Here is an 18,269-nt window from a genome sequence, read left to right on the forward strand (position 1 = left end):
AAAAAAAAAAAAAAAACAAGTCACAGTCACATCCTAGACCAAAACATTGTATGGACAAACAACTCCCCATGTGGAATCCAATGTTATCTCTTTAAAGAAACTGGAATTATAGTTGGATCTTAGACTTTTGTGAGAGGCAGAAACATATCTACTTCTCTATTTCTGAAGCACGAGGTCTGGATATTAGTCATACCTGTCAACAATAACCTTGAGAGAGTAGAACTCTCTGATCTGAATCTAGGGGGGACCTTGTTTGAGGCAGAAACACAATAACCTTGAAGAAATAGAGGTAAGTTCCAACACTCTGACCTTTGGCCAAGGTAAAAATAGCCATTTTTGGGCCTCCACACTGGGAAACAAGATTTCACTGAGGACGTACTTGTGGAAGTAGCGGGTATTATAACTGCTTGAGTGGGTAAGAGGTTAAGAAATGAGTTCCCTTAGACCAAGACGTTCTCTAAATTTGTTTTTTTTGTAAATAGAAACATCCTGTGATGTTCACGCATCTTTGAAGCAACCAGACAGCTGAACTCAGGGCCGAAGGAGCAAGCAAATAAAGCTGTTCTGTAGGTGGACGCTTCTGTCCCACTGGTCCCACAGCCATTCAGTCTCAAAGAAACACTCAGAGGCTTATATTGATTACAAACTGTTTGGTCTATTAGCTCAGGTTTATTACTAACTAGCTCTTACAACTTAAATTAACCCATAATCTTTGTTTAGCCAGATGGCTTGGTATATTTTCTCAGGGAGGCGTTCTCATTTTACTTCCTCTGAATCGGGTTGGTGACTATGTCTCTCTGCCTTCCTCTTCCTACAATTATCTTAGTCTGATTGCTTTGCCTATATTTCCTGTCTGGCTACTGGCCAATCAGCATTTTATTAAACCAATACAAGTGATAATTTTTTACATGTAAGAGAGCATTATCTCACACCACTGTTCTGATTATCTGTTTTATTAAGAAGTACTATCATTGCTGAACAAATCCCTCCAAAGCGTTCTAGATTGAAACATCAATTATTTTATGACTATATTTCAGCACAGGGGTTGCCAAGGTACCACCAGGTGGTAAATGTGAAATTTCTCCCCATATGCTACACATTCAAAGTTGCAGTTGCGCATTATGGAGGCAAGATGGCGAAAGACTCCCCTTTGAATTTATGAGCTAACACTCCTGCGTGAAAGTAAAACCTTCATAAAACAATGTCTTCCATTGCTGGATCTAGGAAAAGAAATGTGCTAAGATGCCTTAGAAGGCAGGGTCCCTGACAGAATTCACAAAACAGTATCAAGACACATACTGACGTGCTGGGGCCAGGCGTAGGGGCCCCGTCTTTAATCCCAGCACTACAGCCATAGAGGCAGGACAATCTGAAGGCCATCCTTGAACTAATAGCTACTAACTAATTAAATCCCCTTATCTCTTCCTTTTCTGTCTCCCATCCTTGAAAGGTAAAAGTAAAACCATTTCAGTTTTTCTATTATTAGGACATAGGCACAGAATGAGATTGTATGTCTGTAAAGTGGGTGTATCTCTAATTTTTGAGGACTCCCTTGCTGTTGTGCATCACAGCCACGGCAGCTTTCATTCCCACCAGTGTAGGCACCTGATCTTTTCTCCGTATCCTCATGAGCACTCATCTCTGTTTTGTTTTATAATTGACAGGACGCGGGCTTGGAATTGCATCCTCTGGATGTGACTTAGAGGTGCAGATAGTTTATGTGGATAATGACTGACTCAGATCTGACAGGGCTCAGTGACCACCTGTGACATCTGCATTAGACCTGAGGTTTCACAGGCCTTCCTGGTGGAATTTCACCTCTATAGCTGGAGTTCGGAGATGATCTCAGTAGGATCCGATCCAATAGTAAATTAGGGCTGAAGCTGAAGTGATGGAGACAGGAAATCTAATTCTTTGAGGTCATGGGAAAACATTCCATCCAATGTGCCTCGAGGGTCACTTGATTTCATATGTAATATCTGTGTGTGAGAGATGACTCATGAGCCATCAGGAAGGACTCAGCTGTCATGAACAGTGCCAGAAAGTTGTTGCCAACACCATGCCAATTGTTACCGGTACCAATGATACAAATGATAATTTATGGGACTATTTCCTTCAGATTCGTGCTCTGATGGTGTCATTGCGTTACTGAAATAACGAAGATAACACTGTGCTGTCCCAACATGACTTTGTGCCTGTCTGGTCACTTCTCAGCCTTCCACCTTCAACAGTCACATTCACGGTGTTGATGCTTCTGGGACTGTCAACTTGACTATGATTGGGATGTATTGTGTCTGAAATATACCGATAAACCTTGTAAACAACGAAGATGTTACCAGGCAACTCTGAATTCCTCACTTATACACCCCTCCCAGCACTGATGTAATTATGGCTTTGTCTTTTTAAATGCTTTACTCCTGAGCTCAGGCTCCAAGAAACATCCCAGAGGTGTGAGTCTACTCATGGCTGCCTCTTAATAAAAGCTCAAACCATGTAATAAGTTCTTTTTAAGATTTACTTATTATGTATTGTGTTCTACCTGCATGTATGCCTGCAGGCCAGAAGAGGGTGCCAGATCTTATTACAGATGGCTGTGAGCCACTACCTGGTTGCTGGGAATTGAACTCCAGATCTCTAACCCTCCGAGGCATCTCTCCTGCCCGATGTTCATGCTTGTCAGTAACTATCTCATATGGACCATTTCATCACCAGGTATCTTAGTCAATTTTTGTTGCTATGATAGAGACCATGACCAAAAATAAGTTGGGAAGGTAAGGGTTTGTTTTAGCTTATAGTTTACAGTAAGCCTTTGAAGGAAAGTCAGGTGAAGAATTCAAGGCAGGAATCTGGAGGCAGGAACTGAAGTAGAAGCCAAGGATGAAGGATGCTTACTGACTTGTTCCTCCAGGATTACTCGGTTTGCCTTGTTATAATATGCAGGATCATCTTCTCAGGGAGCCTACATCAGCACCTACAGTGGCGGCTCTGTCATATCAATCATTAATCAAGAAAATGCCAGACAGGCTAGCTTAGACTCCAGTTTTACTGAGGTGTTTTCTTAGCTGAGTTTCACTTCTCTAGATGAGCCTGGCTTGTGTCAGGTTGATAAAAGGTTAACTAATTCACTGGGTAAATATTTCTCCTCTCCTTTTGTCTTTCCACAGAAAGAAGTCAGCTAAGACACAGTTTAAGCTCAAGTTTATTTAGCAAAGCAAAGGAACTCAAAGCAATAACAAACTCCAGAACAATATCAAAACAGGCTAGACTGGAGGTGGGTGGCAGCCCACTGGGCTCTACATTTAAGTTTCTGATGGTACCCTTTCTCTTGAACCAATATCAAGTTCCTCCCTATGGAAACCAGCTTCATTTATCTTACTCGGCTGAAATTGTTCCAGGGCCAAGATGTCTGCACAGTTATCCCTTGCCTGCTCGTCAGCACAATCGTTGGTGGGATTTATGGTTATTGGGAAAGTCCCCTGGTGCCTTAGTTTCTTACATGGCAGGAGAAGCCCAGCTGCAGCTTCAAAGGTCTCTGCCCAAAAAGGAGCATTGCAACATCAGGAGACACAGCAACCAAGACACAGCCATAGTCCCTTTGATTGCTTCCCTGGTAAGAAAGAAGCTCATCTCTGCCAGTTCTGGAGCTGTGAAACTCAACACCAAGATGCCAGCATTGGCCCAGGTTCTGCTGGTGCATCATGTCCTGGTGGGGACATCACATGACCAGAGCTCTGTTTACCTAGGCTTTTGTAGGTGCCACTCAAACCACTGTTAGGCCCTTCCCCAAGTCTCTTAACCATGGGCTTCTGGTGTCAGTCAAGAGCAAAGGCTTTCATCAGTGTGTGCTGGCTTGGCATGATGGGATGAAGAGAAGAGGACTCTGCAGTTTTCTGCAGATGATGTCAGGAATAGAGAGACCAGCGAAGGTCACAGAGACTCCACAGTTAGAATCCAGTGCCCCTCAGCTTGTCTGGGCTTCTTTCCACAGAACAACTCTCTTAGAAGGGGCACATCAGCATCTTGTCCCCTTTACAGAATAAAGAAATCAGACAGGGGCATCTGGAAGAATCACAGCGATTTGCTGTACACTGGGAGGGCCGGCAGCCTAGACAGAGTGAGTGCAGAGATCTGTATGGTAAAGTTATCGAGATGGGATTCGCAGGCAGGAGTCATTTACACAAGGTTTCAGAGATGTTTTTGTTCCTTCTGGCAGATCCACCTGTTGTCTGAATCACAGCCCTCAGAAATCACGTTGTCCTTTGAGACGACAACACAGCTGTTTATTTTAGTTTCACCAGTAATTTTCAATCTGAGGAGGAAGAGAACAGCCACTCTTAGTGTTTAGGATTTTCTCATAATTATCTTGAGTTGGCCATGTTTTCCTCTGGACTTGTAAAGACTGTAGAATACATAGTTCTTAGTTATAGTAAAGCTAGAGTAACAACATACACCAATATTAAAGATGCAGGTTTGTGGGAACAAATCTCCAGCATAATTTTCAGCTTTACTTACTACTGGAGAAGAATTCTTGCAGCAAAAAAAAAAAAAAAAACCATAACATTCATCTAATATAACAAATGAGAAGGTTTGGAAACACAGTTGAATCTTATTCTACTGCTAACATCTCATGCAAGGAAAAAAGTTGCTGAGTTCAATTTGCTGAGCTCGGTCTCCTAAATATATAGGCTTTAACCAGCCAGCGCTTGGGGAAGGAGCTCATGTATGCATGAAAATGTGACAACAGCTAAACACAGCGGGTGCTTAGTGGCTCTCCAGACTCTCAGTGTCCACAGAGGAAAGAGGCGAAGGCTGTGTGACAGCCCTGGTCCCTTTATTCCCTGGGAGTATTTGATTTGGTACTCATACATGGCTCCCGTGGCTCCCATGGTACACTGTAGGTGTGAACAAAACAAAAATTCAAACACAGCGCAGGTGAAATTAGAGTTAACTGTAAGGACAAGATGAGCTCAAAATTCACTGACTTATTGTAAACAAAAGGGTGTGTGTGACAGTGGGCGGGACTTCCTCCCAGCTGTTCTCTTTCCTTTGGTCATTTCTTCATGGAGTCCTTTGGGTCTCAAAGAGAAATCGCTCTCACCCACCTGCCTGGATGCTAGTCATATCATAGGCTTCCTTCCACTGTAAAAATTCCTTTGTCTTATTTCTTCCATGCTTTAGGGTTTTCTTCAGTTTAAAAGATGATTTCCTTAGGACTGATCTGTTCAAAATGCCTTTGAGGCTTCTTAGGCCTTCACCTACCAGGCCTTGGGAGACTTCTAACATTATTTTATTAATTCCTCAAATAATCATGCAGGGAAAATGATTACTTTTTCCTTATCTGAAAACCAGGGTCAAAGCTAAAACAAAAGCAGGCTCTTTCTGCTGTAGCTCAGCAGGCTCTGGGCTTACCTGATGGCTGTCATATAATCAGAGCATCATTTTACACTCAGGGTAAAAATGACAGCTGGACTGAGCTTAATCCACACTCTTCATGTGTCTTACAATTCTATTATCACTGTAATCACAATATAATAAGCATGTTACATCACACACATGCAAATGCAAGGGCGCACTCACACACACACAAAGAAAAGTGTTATGCAGTCTTCTGGGTAAGAAAAGTCATCAATGTCCAACTTAGCTGTGCATCCCACAGACTACAATGACAGCCTGCTTAAACCACTGGAGCCATAGTGGCAAGACTATTATGGAAGTAACCAACCACTCTCTGTTCTGATTTGGTTTGAGGCCCACTCAGCAGGATGGAATTCGTGCCTGTACTGCAAGTCTGGTCAAACCCATATGGGAACACGCTGCTGTTGCATTGTTAGATGACGAATATGTTTCAAATTGCCTTCCAAATACATGTTTCATTTCACATTATTGCTTCTCTCTGTCTTTAGCACAGAAACATCTTTTTGCAGTAAGAAGTGATTTGACAATTGAAAGTGATCACTGAGTGCTCAGCCCTAATTGGGACAACTGTATCATCACCATACCCTCTGGCTCAGGGAACATCATGGAAAGAGGCAGAAAGAATAATAGAGCCAGAGGTGGGGATGATGTCCATGAAGGTGTCTTCTGAAATTGATGTGGCTGATGCACTCATGAAGCCACTGCTGCTATGATTACCTGCACAAGACCTGGACAAGACTGGGAATGGATGGCAAACTTTCCATCACCGGTAGAAAGGGAGATCTCAGACCCCAGACTTCCTTGAGGATACAGGTAGTTAATAGTTTCTGGGTGAGGAGATGTCATTTTCATCAATGACATATCAGTTATTCATTTGCCCATACTCCAGGGAATAACCCCCAGTTCATATTCATGCAAGCAAGCACAATTAAACTCAATGGATCACACACACACACACACACACACACACACACACACACACACACACTGTTGTATAGCAATTTCCTATGAACTGAAACATTTCATCCTGAAAGGAGACTCATTCAGATTCAGAAAGTTCTAAAGGGAAGCTCTTTAAAACTCAGAAAATAAACAACTCACAAGTCTTAACAAGCTCCTGAAACTGATCAGATGCAGGAAATGTTTTATACCCACAGTTTATATGAACAGTAAATACTGGTGAGAAGTGGAAGTTGTCTCACCAGCTGAACTGCCTACAAGCTGTGCAGAGAGCTTGAAGGTTCCAGCTTTTATGTGTCATCACAAGTTATGGGGAAAGGTTTTCAGTGATCAGCTGCCTTTGTGTCGTTTATGTTCAGTAAATACCCCCTCATTCCTGCTCTTACAAGTAATTCCAATTAATTCAGTGGCTTGCCAAATTGGACTTGGGTAGTACTGTTATTTTGATCTGTTACTGATTACATATAGGGTGTCAGTAGACATTTATTCACACCTCCACAGAAAGTGTCACATGACTCTCTCTCTTTCTCTCTCTCTCCCTCTCGCTCTCTCTCTCTCACACGCACATTCTCTCTCTCACACACACAATTTCTCTCTCCCCCCTCTCTCTCACACATATGCTCTCTCCCTTCCTCCCCCCCAACACACAGTAGGAGAGGAACTTGAGGAGTTTGTTGGGAATAAGAAGTGTTTTAGTAGAAGAGATAGAAGGAAATGGTACATGAAAATGACCCAAATTCACTAAATATCTGGATGAAATTAGTAAGGAACACCTCACAAATCAAACCTTGCTTTGTATGAAAAGTATAAGTTAACATCAAATAGTTTATTTCTTTATAGGTACTATGTTGAAAATAGTCTTCAGTGTCACAGGTTTATGCTAGTTTGACACCACTTGAATCATCTGAGAGGAGGAAACCTCAATAAGAAGATCCCTCCATAAGACAGGGCTGTAGGCAAGCCTGTGGGACATTTTCTTAATTAGTGATTGACGTGGGAGGGCCCAGCTCATTGTGGGTAGGGATACCCCTGGGCTGGTGCTTCTGGGTTCTATAAGAAAGCAGGCTGAGAAAGCCATGAGGAACAAGTCAGTAAGCAGTATACTTCCATGGCCCCTGCATCGGCTCCTGCTTCCAGGTTCCTGTCCTGTTTTAGGTGCCCATCCTCACTCCTTCAGTGATGAACAGTGAGGAAATAAACCCTTTCCTCAACTTGCTTTCGGCCACAGCAATAATAACTCTAAGTAAGAAACTTCAGAAAGCATTAGAAAAAATCAGGATAGATGTTATGAAATAGAATATGTATATTTTTGTTTTCATACATATATTCTAGAACAGAACACTTGATTTTAAATAATCCTCACTTTAATATCTCATTCACTGAGAAAAGATTCCAAATGTGGTCCTGTATTGTCAACATTTACTATCTAGATAATTTTCTCTATTTAACAATCTCTATACTTAATATGTTATCATTATATTGTAAATAAACCTACATATGCTTCATTGTTTACATTCCTACCTTTTTATTCTAAATGATTAAAAGGAATATTTTAAGTATTGATTTGAGCAGTGCGCACAAATTTACTAAAGATTTGGGTCTTAGCTAAGGCTACCATTACTGTGATGGAAAAACACAACCAAAAGTAGCTTTGAAGAAAAGGGTTTGTTTCACTGATACTGAAGCTAAGTCAGAGCAGGAACTCAAGCAGGGCAGGAGGCAGGAGGCAGGAGGCAGGAGGCAGGAGCTGATGCAGAGGCCATGGAGGGATGCTGCTTACTGACTTGCTCACTGTGACTTGCTCGGCCTGCTTCTTATAGAACCCAGGAACTCCAGGCCAGGGGTGGCATCACCCACAATGAACTGGGACCTACCCCTTAAGTCACTATTTAGGAAAATGTCCTACAGGCTTGCCTACAACCTGATTTTATGGAAGCATTTTCTCGATGGGTGTTCTCAGATCCATCTCGCAGATGTCTCTAGCTTGTGTCAAGTTGGTATAAAATAAAACTCACTAGCACAATTACTGAAATATGATTCTCAACATCATCTCTCCTGAAAAAAAAATCATTAAAAGCTCTGTACAGAAATTTGATTGAATCCTGCTTGCTTTTGCTTATGAAAAATATAAATACATTGCTGTTGGGACACGGTCCATGAATGGACTCATGTAAGAAGTCTGAGTGACTGAGGGAATGCTCCAAGGAAGCAGGACAAGAGTCTTGTGACTCAATTCCATCCAAACATGGAAATGTTGTTGGAATACATTTTCTCACACCTCCAGGCACAACAGAAAGGAGTGGGCTTATTTCAGATTACTTATTAGTACTAACTATTGGTAATCAATAATATTCAAGCTGTCCCATGTGTGCGTCTCTAGAAGAGCATGTTTGTCATGCTCGGCTTGTCTTTGTTATTGTGTACAGCTACAGCCTGTGAACTTTGCTCGTGTGAACTGTCTCAGCCCTCAGAGTACAGATGGTTGCTGCTCTGTACAAAGCTGGCTGCTGCACGAGACTTGAGTCCATCTCATTTATTGGCTCCATTCTCTCAGCTCCTACCACATCTGCAGCGGTGACACGTTGCTCCTTGTTATACCAACAATCATGAATTCTGCTGAAATAAATAACTATGAAGATTCAGCTCTTTCATTGCATTTGTGACTGTGTAGACAATCTCACACAACGAGAAAACAAGACACAAAGGGGCAAAGAGCTAATGTGCTGCTTAAGACATTCCATGCAAAGTGTAGAACAGGATAGAAGATAAAAGAAAGAATGAGCAATGTGCACTGAAAGGTTCTAAGCAGCCATTTTTCAAAGGAGTTAGTCTGCTTCCTGGCCTTAAAACTCCATCTCATACATACATGTGTGCATACACATGACTTTATAAAAGGCTGGTATCTTTTCATACATGGAAATTTTTAGCCACCTTTGGAATCGTATTTTCAGAGTGTTCTGAACATCTCTAATCTTTGATATCAGTGTCAGAGCCCTACAGTAAGGTGATCTGAAATGAACATTCGAGTGAGCTCCTCCAATACTCACACATCAGAGCTTACAGTGGAGCCGTTTATCCATCTCCAGTTCTTGTCTGGCAATGAGTAATTTAGTCCAATCCAAAATGAATTGCCTTTTCCCTCTATTGAATCCTTTATGAATCTCTACAATCAAAGCAGAGGAGAGGACTTAACCTGAACCTGTGTGCTGTGACTCATATTCCACAGCCTCCCGACACCTAGGTCAAGTGTCACCTGTGTCCGTCCTAAGTCCTCAGCACAGTTCATTCTTCCTCCCTTGAGGAATCTGTGCCCAGCATTTACGATCCTAGGATACTCACCTTACATATGCAGGTATTGGCTCACATGTCCCATTAGTCTCTCAGACTATGACCTTCCATAATATAAAGTCTCCACAGCCTTCGCATGGAAGATCTGTTAAATCTAGAGACACTGATATAGCTTCCAGAACATACTTATACCTCTATTTTATAGAACAACTCACCAGTTCTTCTTGATCGTGAATGAGCAGCAAAGTGGCTCCTTTGCTAGTACAGTTAGATAGACCATCCTTCCAAACACCATTCTCTTGAGAAAACTGTATGCATTTATCTCGGTGTGGCAGCCAGTCTTTGGGGCACTTTAGCTGAACTGGACTCTCTGAAGTGAGGAGCAGACATGGTAAATTTCCACCCTGTCCCTGCTGCAGCACGGCCAGTTACACACAGTAGCTGCTTGGCTAACACACACTTTTACACACACAGTCACATGTGCTAGGATAAGATCATTGTTATGACACATCAAAGAAATATAAATGACATAGAATTTATTTTATTTTTGTTTCTTTTAATTAACTTCAGACAAGGTTAACTATATTAAATTTTGATTTAAACAACCAAATGTTCATTGTAGTGGTTTGAATAAGTATGGCCCCCATAGGCTGATATATTTGAATGCTTAGTTATCGGGGAGTGGCACTACTTTAGGAGGTGTGGCCTTGTTGGAGGAAGCGTGTTGTGGGGGTGGGGTTTGAGGTTTCAAAAGCCCAAACCAGGCCCAGAGTCCTTCTCATCTTGCTGCCTGCAGATCCAGATATGGAAGTGTCAGCTACTTCTCCAGCATCATGTCTGCCTACATGCTGCCATGCTCTCCACTGTGTTGACTGTGTACTCTGAAACTGTAAGCAAACACCAGGTGAATGTTTTCCTTTATAAGAGTTGTCATGGTCATGGTGTCTCTGCACAGCATTAGAACACTGACTCTAAAACATTCCTCTAAAGCAAAAACATTGTTTCTCTCTCTCTCTCTCTCTCTCTCTCTCTCTCTCTCTCTCTCTCTCTCTCTCTCTCTCTCTCTCCCTCTTTCTCTCTCTCTCTCTCTCTCTCAATCTGTGTGTGTGTGTGTGTGTGTGGTGTGGTTTACTTGCACGAGTGTACAAGTACATGTGCCTACGCACGTGCGGAGGCCAGAGGAGGATGTAAGGTCTCCGCCTCTATCCCTCTCCACCTATTCTTTAGAAGCAGAGTCTCTTACTGAATGTGAAACTAATACTGATTTCTCCAAAATTAAAGCAGGCAGATCTCAATGACTGTCCTGGGATGTTCATTACATGGAGGATGGGGCTGTAATTCAGTGTTCAAGCTTGCACACAAACACTCTTAACCACTGAGCTGTCTCTTAAGCTCCATATTTTACTTTTTAAGTTGCTGTTCATTTACTAGAACCCAACTGTGCTATCAGGCTGAGGCAGCATGGTCAGGAGGCCAAAATGCTAGATTTGAAGGTCACATTTCTTCATTGACGTTTCCAACAGCATCACTTACCAGTCACGTGACATTTCACAAGTTCTTAACCTTTTTATGCTTCCGTTTTCTCAAACATAAGACCCACCATGATGTGAGCCTTGATGAAAGGTAATGTGGTATTGATTAAAATCAGGATATCAAAATTACCTGTTGTTTTTGTACTGATCTCTGAAACGTTCACATTGCATTTTTCGACTGATGCTTTTGTGTTGTTCTCTTGAATGCCTTTTCCTAGTTGTGTTTTTTGTACTAACACTAGATAGAAAACACAGGAAGAAGGTGAAATGTACATTCTACATGCAATAGAATGGATATTGTATCTCTCACTTCAGGAAATGAAGTCAACTCAACAAGCTTGAGTATGGACAGGAGACAATGTAATAGCGACATGTTAACAGAGGACCACTTTGGAGACAGAGTGAACAGAGAACCAGAAGAGCACAGAACAAATGGGTTCACACTGCTGTTAGTTACACCACATCTAAGGGTATTGCTGAAGCGCATGCACCTCTGGCACCTCTGAACTTTGTCCCTAAGGAGTGAGGATGCTCACACCCGCACCAAGCATAAGGTTGCTGGCTGTCTTCTGAAGTTCAGCAGACACCTTATAAACTCATATTTAGGCATTGTTGCTTTCATTGTTATTGTCATCTTGTCACACTTGTGACTTTTTTTAGAGTTCTAGGTGCACATGCGTCATTTCCATAGTGATTCTCCAAACAGGAGAAATGCAGCAGGGGATATTGCCCTGTAACTGCTCATCATTGTTCTTCCCCCAGGCTCAGGGTGGCCAGCTCATGTGAAGAAGCCAAAATACTTACGGTGTAACTAGAGGAAGATTTTGTTTTGTTTTGTTTTTCAAGGCAGGGTTTCTCTGTGTAGCCTTGGCTGTCCTGGCACTTGCTCTGTAGACCAGGCTGGCCTATGAACTCACAGAGATCCACCTGCCTCTGCCTCCAGAATGCTGGGAATAAAGTTGTGTGTCACCACTGCCAGGTTAGAGAGAGAATTCTAAGGTAAAAGCTTTTGTCTCACTTACCTAAAACACTGAGTTTAATCACAATCAGGACAAGAAGGATCAGCCCAACACAGCCGAGTTTCAGAGCCAACCGATGCCGGCGTGGGAACCAGCAGCAGTCTGAGAAGTTAAAGAAAAACCCATGTTTAATCTAGTTGAGAGCATTTGGAACAAATGAGGTAGTTTGATTAACATGGACAATTGGATTCACGTTGAGGGTGGGGTTCAGAAAACAGCCTTTCTTAGCCTCCTCACTACAGAATTCCACAGTTGGGTCAAATGGGTGTTAGGAAGGTCAAACTTGATTGATGGAGAAGATGTCTTGAAAATTGCTGAGTGGGTGCTGTACAAAAATAAAGTATGTGTTCTGCTATGGGAATGAGCCAGCAATTCCTCCAAGAAGGAGTATCTTTGTTTATAGGAGGTACACACACACACACACACACACACACACACACACACACACACACACCCCTCAGTTTTGGCTAAGTACCACCTTTGGCGCTGGGGATGTACAGCAATTCTATTATTCAACATGGGGCCCGCTTCACTGCTGTCTGTAATGATCTTCTCCATCTTGGAGTAAAGCTTAGGCATCTGTGTTGTTTGTTCTGGACAGAGTTTCAGTATGCTGCCCAGGCTGGTCTGGACCTCTAAGCAGACCCCAGTGGCCTCGGCCGCCGTGTTGTTTCCAGGATTTTAACTACATTATTCTCTGCTTATCTGCACAGGTCAAGCTCTCAAACTCTTAATGGAGAGCTGAGCTGTGGTTAGAAGCCATCTCTATGAACATTGCTCCACACACGCAAACACAATGGAGTTTTCCGTTTTAACTGAGTGCATGCGTAAGTGTGGCTGTGAAAGTCACAGCTTGGTATCTACTAGCAAAATCTGTTTTTGTTTTGCTTTCTTTCCTTATTCCTTACATGGAGTGTTTTCACCTTTTCATGTAGACGAAGCAAGTGTGGCTTCTCTTTGACGCAGGAGTGTTGCCAGCGTTCAGAGAATTCACAACTTGAGGCCACTATTCGGTAAATGAGAGGTATTTGATCACAAGCCTGGGTGACTGGCAAGCTGTGTTAACCAGAGTTCTCCAGAGTCACAGAATTCACAGAATGAATCTCTCTCTCCCCATATATATATGAATTCACTGGGAGGACTTTCAGGCTGCAGCCCAACAATGGCTGGCTATGAATGGAGAGCTCAAGACTCTAGTAGCTGCTGAGTCCCACGAGGCTGGCTGTCTCAGCTGGTGCTGGGATCTCGAAGAAGGAAATGAATGTGCTGATGGGGGTGAGGGCCAGCAGGTGAAGCGCACCCTTCCCTCACCCTTCCTTCTTCCCTTGTCCTTCTATGGGCTTCCAACAGAAGGTGTGGCCCAGATTAAAGGTGTGCCTTCCAGTCTCCAGGTCTGAATTAAAGTGTGTGTCATCCAGCCTTAAAGGTCAGATGTCTTCCTGCCTCAACATCTAGATCACAAACGTGCCCTCATGTCTGGACTATAGTTCACTCCAGACATAAGTTGACAACCAAGAAGAGGCGTGACGAAGGTGGAGAGGAGTGACCCATGCTGTGACCAAGACGGTGTGAGAGCTCACTGTGCTCTTCAGAGCAATGTCCGCCTTAAGATGCAGAGTTACTTCTTCCTGGAATTTTCTATTTAAATATTGCATTAATATTTATCAACTTGTTGACTAAAAATTATGAAAGTGCACCAGATTGAAATGACTGATAAAGGAGGCTCTGAGCTATAACAGATATGTCTACAATACTGCATTGGTAAATACCAGGTCCTGTATCTGTGCTTTTCTTGGTGACCATATCAGTTACTACACAATATATATATATATATATATATATATATATATATATATATATATATATCAGAAGTTCAAATACATCAAGTTATAAATGTGTTCATAAAGTATCATGATTTGGACAGTTTATTTTGACTTTAGACAACTTTAAAAGCATGGGTTTCATATGGAACATTTTAACAATCGCTTTGGTTTATTTATGAAAATACTATGGAGAGCCATTATCTAGCTTTTGTCACTCTAATTTAATTAAAATACCAGATTGTTCTTATTTGGTTTCTAGCATCTACATTTATAATGGTCTTATAAATTTTAAGAAACTTTTTCTAGTTGCCTTTTTGCTGTACTTTGTTCCCTTTTAGAGATAGGGTTTCCTGTTGTCCAGGTTGACCTCTAACTCTGCGAGGTTGAGAATGGCCTTGAACTCCTGATCTTCTGCCTCTACCTCCCAGGTTCTGGTTGGTATCATAGTTATGAACCACATAACTGCCTAAGGTTTCCTTATTTTTGCAAAGTACCTTTTGATTTATGATTTATATATATTTCCTGTTGGCTTTATATTTTTCTCAATATTAATGTAATTGAATCTAATCTAATACAAATGTAATCTAAATCTTAATGTAAATGAATACATGTTTTGAGTTCATGTTAAATTTTTAAAATCAGATGTGCTGCTATTTATTATATTGTCTTTTATTATTCATTGTATTTTCCAGAATTGTTTGTATATTCAATTCTACCTCTTCTAAATACATTTTAATTTTTTTCACATTATCCCAGACAACTGAACAGTTTAACCCAGACTGAAGACAAGGACCAACTGTCTCTAGCCTCTAGACCAGCATTGAGACAGGACAGTCACTAAGATGAGTAGTTCCTTTTCAAATTTTCCTCTAGAGAAAGAATAAAAGGAAGGGGTGGAGAAGGAGAGAAGAACAAAGGCATTCCAGAAGAGACACGGGCAGTCTAACTTGTTTGGAGTAGTATCCGTAGACCCAACTAGCTACAGACGGAAGACAGCCACATACAGAAGGCTGCTTCTGTGTGGAATGCACACTTCCTTTCTCCATCTTTAGTCTCTAACAAATACTCCTCAGCAGCCATTCCCATGGCTCTGAAGGCATCCTTGGTGCAGTCAGTAATCTACAGATTACCTGAAGCACGCAGCAATATGCAAGCAGGTTACTTATAAGGACTGCATTTTGTGTAAGAGACCAGCATGCATGCAAAAGTCTGGAAGCAACCCATGTGGACAGTGAGCAGGGCTGTGTGGAGAGAGGAGACAGAACTGTCATGGAAGGAAGCAGCGTGTTGGGCTTGAGGATACAGCTAGTGCCTCACCACCACGGCTGTGTAGGTCGTGATTGTCCTGGACAGGAGGCAGGACTGTAGACAATAATTACTCTAAATTCCTGAGCATAGCATCTGGCCAGTGGTAACTGGCAATAAATATCATTTCCTTCCTTCCTTCCTTCCTTCCTTCCTTCCTTCCTTCCTTCCTTCCTTCTTTCCTTCCTTCCTTCTTTCCTTCCTTTCTTTTTTCCAAAAAGTAAGTTTTTGTTTGTTTGTTTGTTTGTTTTTGTTTTAATTATAGGTAAAAAGCCACTTAGGTGACTTTAAAAAATCTTTATCCATTCATGACAAAATTTAAAGAGCTCCTGTCCTCAGAGTTGGGCTCCCTGAGCTCCCCGTACTGTCTGGAGTACTACTTCTACTATTGGAGTTACATACAGAAGAGGCTATGTAAGCACTGGCTATGCGGCAGTACCTGCTTCGGTACCCACAGAATGCTAAGTCATCTCCATTGTTCCAGGCATTTCAATGGCTTTCCCCTCAACATCTGAACCTATGGAATGCCCTCCAAATCCCTTCCACTGGTCACCATTCCTCCTGGTTTGATCTCCATAGAACACCGGGCGTGCATGTTCCCCACATCACAGGCCTGTTCTCCCTCTGCATTTGCCGGTGCAGCTGCCTAGAAGGCTCATCTCTCAGATACTCAGTCTTGGTCTCCAGAGACTTCCAGGACTTGAGTCCAGCGTTATTTCTCAGAAAGGCCTGCCTTGATCACTCTGCTTGACGTGATGCCATCTCTAATGGCAAAAAATCTTAATTTCCATTTAAAAGCTTTCTTGGTGGCATTCAAAATTGCACTGTCTCTGATGCAGGTGTTTCTATCACTGATTTAAACCTTCACCGTAATATAAAATATACAGGGAGAAAGACGCTTTCCTGTTTCTTCATGGCTGTTTCCCCAGTGTCTAGAGCAATGTTTGTCTCATAGTAATTGATTATTTCTGAATGAATAAATAAACTCCAGAAGCATTTTTACATATTATACTTACATTTTTACATGTCCACTGAACCATCAGAATAAACCTTTGGCCATTTGACCACAAACAAATTAGGTCACTACTCACGTCCCCCTTTCCGGTTCTCTTTGCTGGCAGATCTAATCACGATGCTTCGAATTTACCATGGTGTGAGCCCTTTAGCTAAATGGGTCTTGGTGGTTTCACAATTATTATGCTTCTGCGTCAACATTTCTATTAGAACGCTATGTTCTGATTTTATTATACTATTTTTTTTGCTTCGGGTTTATACCCAGATTATTGAAGTTTAAAATAATTTTTTTTCCCTAGTCCTCTTTTTTTTGGATACGTTTTTTTCTAGTCTTCTTGACTTGGGATCTTAGACAGCAGAGTTTGAGAAGAGCCTCCTTATCTTTCTCTATATTCATTTTCTTACACTCTTCCTCCACTTTTGCTAGGCATGATGGGAAAACAATGACTTGGTTTTTCTCAACAACAACAACAACCACAAAATGACTGGGGCTATCAATTCCCCCTGCAGTTATCAAAACAGCAATTCCCTCCACTTTCTGTTCACCCTATGTAAACATTGTATTGAAGCTTATTTGCTGACTCGAAGACTTTCTTCTTGACTCAAACCTTTGACAATGTACACACTTCTAACAAAAGTTCTGGAGTTGGAAGTCCACGTGTCATAACACATAGTGGACGTCAGATTGGAAAGCAACTGCTTTAAGACGGATGTCAGTGGGTTCAGTTAGGCAGCAGAACGGAATAATGTGTCATGATCATTTTATAGAGTTTCTGCCTGGGCTCCTGGCCTCTTACATCTCAGCCATCTCAGGTTGTGTGCTTCATCTGAACAACCTTCCCCATTTCTTTAGCTCGATCACTAAATCCTCTGGTAGACAAGACTGCTACTTTCAGTCAGTGTTGAAGGATTAATTCCTGACTGACTTTGGTACCTTGTGTGGTACATCCATTTAAAACCGTTATACTTTGCAAGATAGAAACAGTCAGCTTTTTAAAAAATTAAATTAAATTACACACACACACCACCACCACCACCAGCAGCAGCAGCAGCAGCAGCTTTTGATTTAATTCAAGTCTTTGATTTTGACTGTGGCGTTTCCCCAAGATTACCCTCCTTGCTGGGAGACAAAGACATTAGCCATTAAATGTACGCTCTGCACTGCGAAGGGACACTGAGGTTGCTGTGAAGTACAGCTGGGCACAGTGTCCACATTCTGTAGGTGAACTCGGAACTGGCAATTGATTGCATCAACATCTCTTGAAACATGACTTTCCTCATGTAAGTAAAATATTCTTTCTTCAGGATTTTCAACAAAGTCTGAATAGGGGAAGCGATGCTCAGGTTTCCTGCTGCCTCATCGAATAAAAATGGAATTCATGACCTTCCCAGAATTGTGGTTTTCTGTAGGCAGACTGCCACACTATTTAACACTAACATAGACATAGACCTGCTTCTCACCTTCAAAGCAGTGACTTAAAGCCACACGTTTCAGAGGAAAATTTTTACTCTGGAAGATAATTCAAATGCCAGAGAAGAAAAGCTGCTTACCTGGGGGAGGATGTGGAGGGGATGCATGCTTAGGCTCTTGGGTCCTGGCTTGGTTTAAGTCAGCGTAGACCACTGATGCATCCATTGTAGGTGGAGGGATTGACACTGAACTTGTGGACAGGGACAGACTCTAAGGTCTGCGAGTTGAAATAAGCAAAAAAGGAAGTCTGCTGCGAACTCTGCTGTGTGTGTCCACACCAACACCCACACTGGTAGCTGAGAGCTTTTTTTTTTTTTTTAAAAGAAAGAATTGCAACATACAGAACACAGAGTTTGGTTTTTAAACACATTTCTGGGATGGTCTTTTTTGTTCTTTTGGTTCCTCTGTCTGTTATGAGTTATCCCCTCAGAACTCCGATGAA

The 18,269-nt window shown here is 42.0% G+C and overlaps 1 protein-coding gene across 1 annotated transcript; it reads right to left on the reverse strand.

Annotated features, from left to right (window-relative positions):
• Window positions 1–4,163: 4,163 nt before the first annotated feature.
• LOC119806871 (killer cell lectin-like receptor subfamily B member 1B allele C) lies at window positions 4,164–18,036 on the reverse strand. The gene is made up of 6 exons (XM_038318933.1): window positions 17,908–18,036; window positions 12,218–12,316; window positions 11,326–11,433; window positions 9,879–10,033; window positions 9,423–9,538; window positions 4,164–4,309 (listed from the first exon to the last, which is right to left on the reverse strand). The coding sequence occupies exons 1-6, from the start codon at window positions 17,990–17,992 to the stop codon at window positions 4,186–4,188; spliced, it is 687 nt and encodes a 228-aa protein (XP_038174861.1). The 5' UTR covers window positions 17,993–18,036; the 3' UTR covers window positions 4,164–4,185.
• Window positions 18,037–18,269: the final 233 nt, after the last annotated feature.

The sequence above is a fragment of the Arvicola amphibius genome, chromosome 2 (assembly GCF_903992535.2).
Source record: "Arvicola amphibius chromosome 2, mArvAmp1.2, whole genome shotgun sequence".
NCBI classification, from domain to species: domain Eukaryota; kingdom Metazoa; phylum Chordata; class Mammalia; order Rodentia; family Cricetidae; genus Arvicola; species Arvicola amphibius.